This window comes from Zosterops lateralis (genome assembly GCF_965231275.1).
Source record: "Zosterops lateralis genome assembly, chromosome: 4".
NCBI lineage: Eukaryota > Metazoa > Chordata > Aves > Passeriformes > Zosteropidae > Zosterops > Zosterops lateralis.
In genome coordinates, this window is record NC_139765.1 from 23,170,708 (window position 1) to 23,181,315 (window position 10,608).

General features: G+C 50.7%; 1 protein-coding gene across 1 annotated transcript; it reads right to left on the reverse strand.

Annotated features, from left to right (window-relative positions):
- Window positions 1-2,014: 2,014 nt before the first annotated feature.
- Window positions 2,015-6,796, reverse strand: SLC16A8 (solute carrier family 16 member 8; the record flags this gene model as incomplete). Its single annotated transcript, XM_083860315.1, has 4 exons — window positions 2,015-2,406; window positions 4,526-5,389; window positions 5,921-6,064; window positions 6,568-6,796. 4 exons carry the CDS (start codon window positions 6,794-6,796, stop codon window positions 2,015-2,017), a joined length of 1,629 nt encoding a protein of 542 aa, XP_083716441.1.
- Window positions 6,797-10,608: the final 3,812 nt, after the last annotated feature.

Below are 10,608 nucleotides of genomic sequence, written 5' to 3' on the forward strand. Positions count from 1 at the left end.
GCTTTTATTTGCTTTTGTGAAAAAATTTAAGAGTGGGAGGCTTAATGGGAAATGTTGACTTGTGACAAGGAAACAGAGGGGACCTTGTTCTAGTGACCGGCCTGGCTGACAAGGGCAGTTGTTTTCATGCTGTGGACCTTGGACCTCTGGGAAGTTGTGAGCTCCTTCTTGGAGGGCATATTAGTGAAAAAGGGAAACCCAGCCTGGGGTTACTGGGGAAAGAGCTGCAGAGCAACTTGGTCAAGCAGAAACATCAATCTTACCTTATGGGGAGGGAAAACAAGCTTTGAGAGCACTGGATGAATGTCTGCAGGGCCCTGGCACCCCCATTCTCCCAGAGCTTTGCATCTGGGGTTTGTTATGGGGCTTAGTCTTGTTTGGGATGTTTCTAAGTGAGTTTGAATAGGAAAAAGCCCAAAGCCACTGCTATGACTGGCTCGAACAGTGATGCTAACTATGGTGGGGCAAGACTACAGTCTCATGGGAGAAGGGTTTACCTTCTCCTCTCCAATTCCCAGTTCTTCTATCTCTTTTTAAACTGATATTCTTCAACAGCTCTATTTTTCTCATCATTTATAGCTGGTTTTTTTAGGGAACACCTAGAATGAAACCCTTTCCTTCACATCCCCACTCCCCTGCTGTGTTTAAATGGCTTTATGGATCCTGCAAACTCTGCCAACTACCCATTAGTTTGTAGTCAGTCTGGTCTGGAATGAAACAAAACTTTTGGTGGCCCCACAAGATGCCTTCCCTGCCTTCCCTGTGCTTAGTTTTTGATCCCTTGTTATAGTCACAGGTTCCCCCAGGTTCTCTGAGGTGAAGCAGTTCCGGAAACCAGAAGAAAGAGCTTTGGCCAGGGCTGTTTATAAAAGATCCAGTCCTAAAGCAGATTAGAAGTGGTTTAAGCATGCCAGCGAAGGTTGTCCTCTCTGAATCTAGAAATCCACCACTGCAGCAGGGGGTGAGAGGGGTCATTCCTGCCTTACCACGTGCTCCAACACCCTTGTTAGCGGCGCTCAGGGACTGGGGCTTGTCCTTCTGCCTTACCTTTGATTCCTTTATATAAGGAGGTTTTCTTTATTTAAGAGGAAAACACAGGAACGTCTGGTGCCATTCCTGCTCAGTGGATAATCTCTTGGGACATGGTTATTTACCTGTCTTGAAACCTCTACCCCCGCAGGGCCAGGTTGTTCCCTTCACACGTCAATGGGACTCACTTGAGCCTAGATAAAGCTGGCTTGGTGCTATTCCTGTCAGCAAGGCTCCATACTGTAGCTGCACACCTAATGGCATTAGCCTTTCTTAAGTGTCTTCTTGTACCTCAGCAGCAGCCTCTAACAGAGCACTTCCCTGCTTGGGGAAGCAGCATTAGGTGTCATTGCCCCAGGCTTTACAGTCCACAGATGTGCCAGGCAGAGGTAGTTGGAGCTGGTGGCCTCCTGGTTTGGCAGTGCCTGAGGGAGGTGTTGTAGAGAGCCTGGTTCTACCCCCACACTAGTGGCCCCTGGAGGTGGCCAGGTGGTAGCTATGAGTTACACCATCTCCTAAACGTGCTGCTAGTGAGACTGACACTATCCAGACTCTGGAAGTGGGGTGAAGGAAGCACTGACACCAGAACAGAGTGTACCAGATCTGATTACGAAGAGTCTCTAATTGTTTGTGTTCTGTATTGTGACAATGCAGAAGGAAAAGGAGAGTCCTTGGCAGCCTCTTTAGTAGACTTTCTCCAGGGCTGGTTTGAAAGTGAGGAAAGAAGATTATTATTTTTTTCTTTTTGGTGTTTGGGCTGCTCTGAGCCTGTGTTGTACCAGCATGGGTGCAGGATGCAAATAGACACATCACTGGGTAGGTTGTGGACATATGTACATAAGGACCAGCTATTCTTATACCTCTCCCTCTTATTTCTTACATCTGCCTTTGTCCCAGCTTTCTGCTCCCCACATCCCACCTACTGTCCCATGCTGAAGTGCTTGCAAACAAGGCCAGTTTTATACATCTCTGTTCTCTGCCCTGGCTAAAAACTGTCCCTCTCCACCATCTGGTCAGCGTTGCAGCCATCTCGTGCCAACACCTCCCCATCCCCTGCAGGACAGCCACCTCCCTCCCCTCTCTGCTCCTCTGCCACATGGTTGGCCTCCTCGTTGGCCACCACCACGGCATTATCAGTGCTGTGCGCTGGCTGGTGGTTGTCACTGCTGTGCTCCTCGGCTTCCTGCACATCGGACTCTGCTTCCTCGGTGTCACTCCCACCTCCTGCAGAGGGGTTGTTCTCTGGGAGAGGCTCCTTCTTCCCCCGGTTCAGGCAGCAGTAGCTGGCGACACCCAGGAAGAGAGCGGAGAGCACAACCTCGGAGCCCGCCAAGTAGAAGATCACCTCATAGTTCTTGAGAGCATCGACCAGGCGACCTGATGGTTGGAGAAGAAATTAGATGGTTGGAGAAGACATGAAATGGTCAAATTTGGCCTACTCACTCCTGCATGAACAGCCCAGTGCAGGTGAGCAACACCTGCATTTGGCTGAGGACCCATTCCTCAAGGGAAGAGCAAGAAGCTCATATCTAAAAATCGCCCTGGGAAAGAGCCACATGGTACTGCCAGGGTGAGTACAGTAACAGTGTATGGTTGGTGTTTTCCCTTCTTTGGACAAGCTTAAATAATTGTGACACCCTCGTCTTAGGGTCCCACTTCATGGTGGGCCATCATCTGCTTACTAAGGTGGGAAAAGCTTCTCATGATTTGGATTGGCCAGTCTCAGAAAAGAAAGTTTGAGAGGCATTGCTGTTTCTTAAGTTTTTATGCCAGGAAAACATTCTGAAGTGAAGAACAAATTTCTTTGACAGAGAAATCCCTTTGGCTGGCCCACACCTGATGATTTCTGTGCCAGAGATATTCTCAATATATTTTCTTAATACGCTGGGGCTGGCAATGGAGGAAGAGTTCCCAGTCCTTGGTGCTGGGGAGCATGAACAGCTGCCTTGCTGCTGTCAAGATGCAGCCATGGAACTGCATTCTTCGTCTTGCACGCTCCAAAATGCATGTGACCCCCAGTCCCTGCTGTGCTACAGTGCATGCCCTCAAATCAGCCCCAGAATACGCTGAGGTGCCTCCTGGAGCAGTCATGGGAGGCACGTGGCAAATTCCACCACAGGTGAATGTGCCCCTGTTCAGCCAAGCCGGATGGTGAGCGAGGAGCCTGCGTGTCTCAGCGCGTGTATGTGCGTGTGTGTGTTGCAGCTTATCCTGTGCCAAACCCCCTCAGCCCCACGGAGGGGGAAGCAGCTCAGGAGGATTACACCAAACAAAGCCACTTTGTTGAACCCCCTTCTCCCAGCCGAGCACTGTTCTTTCTGAGTCATTAAGATTGTCAGAGCACTCGAGCATCCTGCACCAGGGGGTCCTACAGCCCCCAACACGACTTGGCTGCCCCGAGCATGGTTCTTTGGTGACCCTGCACTGTCTGTGTGCCATTGTACATGCACACAGCACCAAGGCTCAGCTGAACTGAGGCAGGAGGGCTAGGGAAATTCCTTGTTAATGCCCCACTGGTGTGCCTTGCTCCTTGGGGCAAGGTGCTGTTAAATCCCTCTCTCCCCCTCTCTCTGCAGCTGCCTCCAAGACACGTATTTCTTCACCCTCCCTGGCCTGGGACTGCCAACTGCCCCACAGATTATAAAGTGAGACATTAATTATTGTTAGAATTTAAGAGGGTATTCTCTTGGCTGCCAAATTTTACTTGAGAACTGATTGGAGTTGCTGAGGTGGGTTTTATTCATAACTGGTGGTTTGTGCTGAGGAAAAAACTATTCACACCAAGGTCTTCAATGATGGGTTTAGCCTGTGTGTTACAGCTGAAGGAAGGGAGTGCAAGAAACAACAGAGTGGTTCCTGCCTGGGGATTTCCCATAGTCTTGTCCCTGACTCTTTCTTGCAAATCAGGAAAATGCACTTTGTTTGGAAATAAGCCTTGGGCATGATTTGGCTTTCTCACACATGATCAGACACTTAACATTAATCTACACCTACCTCCATTCAACAGTCTGGTGTTTTGGGCTGTTTCTGGGGAATGGACCTTACCAGGGACTGTGACCTAGACTAGACCGGCTGAAAAGCTGTGAGTGTCTTAACACTCTTAGAAAAATTACCAGCGAATGCCTCAGGGGACTGTACAAACTGTTTTGACTTGGCTGACAGCAAACCAGCTGTGCATTGGAACTGGGATCAGAACAAATTGCCATCACTATTCACAGTGTCAATCAAAAGGCCATGGACACCAAGGAGAAATTGAGACACACTTGCTTTGTCCTAATGAAGGCTCTCAAAGGTTTGCCTGCAATGTATGCCTGACCCTATCCTTAACGTGATTCTATGCAACATTCATAGTGAAGGCAGAGATCAGCTCTCAGCTTCTAGAGCAAATTTTAAGTTGAGAAATAAGGTCTTTCTTCAAGTGCTATGTCCATGCCCTATACCTGCAATACTGGGGAACAGTGGCAGCCAAATGAATCACCTGTAACAAGACACCTACCTGCAGAGGGTGGGCCAATGAGCACAGCGAAAGCCTCGATGAGTAGGACCAGCCCGATAGCACTGGAGAACTTCTGGGAGCCAACGATGGCCATCAGCACCTCGAACTGCAGTGCCCCCACCATGCCATAGGAGATGCCAAAGAAGACGCAGAAGATGACCAGCCCTGTGTAGTTGCTCGCCCTGGCACTGCAGATGTCTGTCAAGCCATTGAAGAGCATGGAGAAGCTAAACAGATATGCCACATGAGGGCGGACCCACTTCAGCCCTGCCACCATGCCACAGGCTGGCCGGGCAAAGATGTCTATAAAACCAATGATGGACAGCAAGAATGCGGCCTCTGTGTCTGGTACACCTGTGTCCTTGGCATAGTTGACCAACAATATGGGGGGCACAAAGAGACCCAAGACTAGGATGAACTTTGAAATAGTGTAAATGATAAACCCTCGGTTGGAGAAGATGCTAAAATCCAGAAGCTTCTTTCCTTTCTTGGGCTTCTTCTTAGCTTTCTTGCCTTTCTTGGTTGCATCAGTGGTGCCAATTCCCTCCTCTGACTTCTCTCCTATGGGCAGCATCTCCTTGGCTTCATATTTGTCCTGAGCTTTCCCCATCTTCCTCTTCATGCCCATATCCAGGGGTCTCATGACTGCCCCACAAGTGCAGCAGTTAAGCAGAAGGCCCCCCATGATAAGGAATCCTCCTCGCCAGCCAAACTTCTCCAGCAGCACTTGCCCCAGTGGGGAGAGGGAGGAAAGGAAGACAGGGCTCCCAGCAGCAGCCAGTCCGTTGGCGAGAGGCCGACGCTTGTCAAAGTAGGTGCCCAGCATGATCAGTGAGGGCTGGAAGTTCAATGCCATACCCAGACCTACATGGAAGTGAGAGCCAGGAGGGAGACAAGGAGTGCAAGAACATGAGATGTGTTTTGCAACAAGCTGAAAATTCCCTTCAGACTATCCTAGTCCTGAAGTCCCATGATGGGACAAATGTATTCCTCACAAGACTCTGTGCCTTCATGTTGGTGGATTGCCCCTGCAGAGGATGGGTTAAACCAGCCTGTCCACCTGAAGTGGGTTTGAATCAGGATTGTGCTCAATCTTACTCAGGAATTCTGCCTCTTTCCCCTGCCACTGTGTACTGATATCATCTATCACAGTCGCCTTGATCACTAACCACCACTTAGGCTTCTTCTATCTCTCAACCATAGGCCCTGGCTGTTTAGATACAGCAGATGCATCCCTCACATATGCAACATTCAGGACTAAATGCTTCCCATAGCTTGTGCAAATAGGCAAGGGAGACCTGATACTAGACACGGCAGTGCTAAAGGGAAATATAACATGGCCTTGGCTCTTCTCCAGGTAAGCCTGTGTTGCCCCCCAGGCCCTGGGGCTCTCACCTGTCAGCACACCAGCTGTCAGATAAAGCTCAATGATATTGGTGGTAAAAGATGCCAGGATCATCCCAGCAGAAGCTAGCAGCCCGCCAATGAGCATCACAGGCCGGCAGCCAAACTGGTTCACCATGATGCTGCATACTGGTCCTAGGAGGAAGTAGAGGAGACAGAGTAGGTGACCAGAAGGAGACAGGACAACTGGGAAGGGGCAGGCAGCCTAAGCAGGGCACTCAGGGAAGATGAAGCTGTAATGATGGAGGTCACTACTTGGCTGCTTAGATACACATCTGTTGGGTCTGGCCCATGTAGAGAGGCTGATGGTGTGGAGACTTCTGTTCTGCCTTGCCTTTGGAACCCTATTCCCTGGCTTGATGTGATAGGAACAGCACTTCAGCAATGGGAGCAAGCCCTGTATCAGTTGTCTGGGATGTAGGTGGGGTGACCCCTGAGGTCTTCTGGGGCAGAGGGTTAAACAGGGATACAAGATGCAGCACACTTCCTGAAGAGAAAGTGGTAGGACAAGTGTATTCTGCATCATGGTTCATGACCAGGCCAGTGAGCATGAGAGGAGTCCATGGAGACATGGTCTGGGCCCATGGCAGGGTGGGAAAGGTGTGAGTTGAGGAGAAGGAAGTGTGTCCAAGCATCACCTGTCCCATAGAGCATGGCCAGCATGATGGAAGAGATCCAGGCTGTATCACTGTAGCCCACGTGGAAATCTTTCATGAGCTCCTTGAAGTAGACACTGACAGCTTTTGGGAAGGCATAGGAGAAGCCAGTGATCACAAAGCAGCCAAGGAGCACGATCCAGCCCCAGCCACCATCTGGGGGCTTCACAGGAGCCGGGAGTTGCCCTTCTTCTGGGTCAGGTCTCCCCATCTTCTAACCTAGGAATGGAAAGGCAGGCCACGAGGAAGTAGGGCAACAGAGAGAGAGAAAGTGTGCTGGGTGCTCCAAGAAGAGACAAGAAAAGCAGAGCAGCAAACATTTACTACAAGGTTTCTCTCCATGCCCACCATCTCCAAGCTCTGAGAGGCCCACTGGGGGACCACATCTGCTCTTTGTACCCTGATCCTGCCCAGGCAAGGTGGGATTGCTTTGGGGTGTAAGGTCATGCCTCAGCTGGGCAGAGGTGGGAAGCTCCTCCTGAGACTGGGGCAGCCCAGAGCTCCATAACTTCTGGGCAAACACAGCTAAGCAGTATCACAGCTCCCAGGTGAGCCTGGGATGCTGCATCTGATGCAGCATCAGGATCTGCATCACCTCCCTTGCTTCATATCCAGTCTTGCCTATAGATGGTGTGAGGCAAAGACCAGCAAATTGAACCCTTTTTGCTTCCTAAAATCTGCCTTTGAGGCTCTCCCATGCTGGCCTCCCCGACCTGCCATGCCACAGAAACCTCCAGCCGTGAGGCAAGGAGATCCAGTAAGCCCTCTGTGCTTTCCTCTGGAAGGCCCCAGTGCATGACACTCTCCTTCTCCCTCCCCTCCCCACCATCAGGGGCCAGATTTCCAAAATAGGTGAAGGGGGAGAGCACAAAAGAAACGGTGGTTATTTGCATGCCAGAGAGATTAGGGCTCTGTACATACACGGAGGGACCGGAACAAAGCCTAAGTGGGGAGAAGGAGGGAATTAGAGGGAATGTCTTGTGAGTTGCTCTCAGGACTCTTAAGCTGCCCAGGAATTTTGCTCCAGCTGGCTGCTATGGCTATGTTTTTCATTTCTCCCTTAGGTGCCAGGTCTCTGCCCCTTCCAGCACCATTGGCCACAGTTTCTTGGTCAGCCAGGATTATCTTCACACCTGTATCCAAAGCCATCACTGGTCCTAGACTACAGATGCTCCCAATTAGATCAGACAGGCATTCTCCATGCCTGAGCTGAGCTTTTTTGGGTCCAGTTGATCTCCTATCACTGCCTTGCTGGCAGCACACTCCTAATAAGGGTCTGCTCTCCTGCCCAGCTCTCTTGGCTGAAGGACTGCAAGATGGCAGCAGCGTCCTCAACTCTTGGCACCAGCAGCTGTGGGAAATGCCAGGAGTCACATACCAACTAGAGAGTGCCAAGGGGACAGGGACTGTCTTATGGATGTGACATACATAGCTAGAGCCTGGGAATTTTCGATCTGGGTGCATTTCTCAAGGAAGTCCTTGTTCTTGGTGTTCTCCAAGCAAAAGGGGTGATTCCCATAATTGCTGTTGCTCTGAATGTCAGAGAAGTGCAAATCTTTTAGACAAAAGTGTGGATGGCACAAGTTGGGGCAGATCCCAGGCAGAAAGCCCTTACTTGGCAAGAATGGTCCTACTCAACAGCCACCCTCAGCTGTACCCCTCCTTCCCCTCTCCAGGGGGCCTTTGCTCCTGAAAACAGAACGAAGCACTCAGATGCCTGCCACCACCATGGGTCCCTGCAGCAGAGTTCCCCAAACTCTCAAGATACTGTGAGCCACAAAAAAAAGGGAGCTGAATCTGACTCTGAGAATGGATTGCAGCAACTCTTCTGGATGGCTGTTCCTAGCAGCTCTTGGGCTGAACCACTGGGGCTGGCACAGGCTACTCTAATCTCTCCCTCCCAGACCAGGTCTCAAGGAACTGTGGCAAAGGACAGAAGCATGAACTGAAAACAAGGGGCTATTAAGATTTTAAGGCAAGGAATCACTATAAGGAAAAAAATATAAAAATTTATACACTCTCCAGCTACCCATACATCCTCCACCTCACCCTTACTAGTGTTTTCTGGATCACTGGTACCCTGACAGCCAGACTGAATAGTCTCGCTCAGTTTCTGCTATTTTGCCCACTGTTCCTGTGCCAGCTCCAGATGATTGACAAGCTAGATCCAGTTGTACAAAAGGTGAGCTGCTGCCGAGGCACAGTGATTTCTCAATCAGTGCTGGTGCTCCACCACTGCACCATCTGCTGTATGTTGCTACTTCAAGTAAGAGCTGCCACCAAACATAGCCTGAGACTTTTTATCCAAGCCCTTTTCCCAGCCTTTTCTTGAGCTCATCCTGCACCACAAATTAAATTAATCAATCAAACCATTGCAATCCATCTTTCCCTCAATCCTGCCACTCCCTGCCAGCATCCTAACAAGAAAATATTCGTCTGTCTCTGACATGCTCTCAAGAGATTTTGCAGCACCACCTGTCAGTGATGAGCCCATAGCATCTGATTTTGAAGAGCAGGTTGGACAAATATCCATGAGTACTTGTTTGAGTTTGGAGCTGGAGGGCACCTCTGCAGGAGCCACTTGCTCAGTGCTACAGAACTGTGTAGCAAACATGAAAGCACTTTGACCTGCCTGCAGCTAGATGTTGGCTGAAAAACTGAGGTGCAGCAGAGGAGCTCACCTCTGGAGATGCCTCCAAAGCCAATACGCCATAGCACACCTCTGCTGGAGATTTATTCCGGCTGTTAGCCATGCAGTTCAGAGCTGCCTTGTTCCTACACCATGACACACAGGGTTGTCTGCTCACATCTGCACACAGTGGTCACACCACATACTCTGCACCTGCCTTTGCACACTCTGCAGCTCACTATCATTTTGTCCCCAGTTAAGGAGCTTTATTCACAGGTGAAAACACCATGTGTGAGTTCACATGCACCTAAAAGCTCATCAGCATGGGCACCTGCCCTTCCCCATGCTTCACAGGAAGGTAGGCCAGAGCAGGCACTGCCACAGAACTTGCTGTAGGTGGCTGCAAGAAGACTTGCACTGACACCAGGAGGCACAAGCCTAGGTTGGAAGGGTGAAGACCGCAGCAGATTCAGCTGTGGCTGCCAGTCCCTGGATACACACAGAGCACAGTGCAGCCAGTGCTGGATAATGCCCACTGTGCCAGACAAGCTGCACCGACAAGGGTCCACATAAATGCTCTTAGTGCCTCCATGCAGTACAGATGGGGTGGGAAATCTATTAAGTGCAAGGGCCAGGGCTCATGCCACCAGCCTCTCCAACCCACAGACAACCCCCTGGGAAAGAATTTGTTAGAGAATTAAATGAGTGCAAGCCCAGGATGAATTGTTCTATTGGCTGCTGGAGCAAGGGTGCAAGCATCCCTTCACACCACTGACCTGTGCAATGAAGCGATGACCTCCCAAAGAACAAGCTGAGGGTTGAGCAGATCCGTCAACAGCACTTCCTTCCCCAATGGCTGGCACTTCCCAGCTGTGGATGAGGGATGCCTGGTTAGATGGTCCTGCTGGATCTTTTCTCCATGGTGGGCCTGCAGGAATCTAGCACCTGTCAAGCAGTCTCTTGTGCTCCTTCCTTCAGAGCAGCTACGTCCTCACAAGACAGCTAATCCCCCTCTCAGCTTGCTCCCCTCCACTTCCAGTTGATGCACAGCAAAGCTGTCTGTGGCAGATATGGGGGGACAGTCTGTGTGGGGCACCCTCTTGCCTTCTGTGTGTGTGAGTAGTGTCCCGCGGCACTCCCAGTGTGGATGTGGGTCAGGAGCTGCTTATGGTTTCAGGTCGGCAGAGACCAGCGGGTGCTGAGCGGGCAGAAAGCACTTCTCCACTTTTAAGAGGCTTTTCCAGCCAATGGGGACGAGGTGGCTGCCTGCCACAGCCCGAATCCCCCAGTAATCCTGCTGCCCAGGGGCTCCTTTGTGTTTTCCCCAGCAGAGCAGAACAGGCTGGCAGAGATGCATTCAGTTGGAGGGATCAAGACAGGAAGAAGGAGGGTGA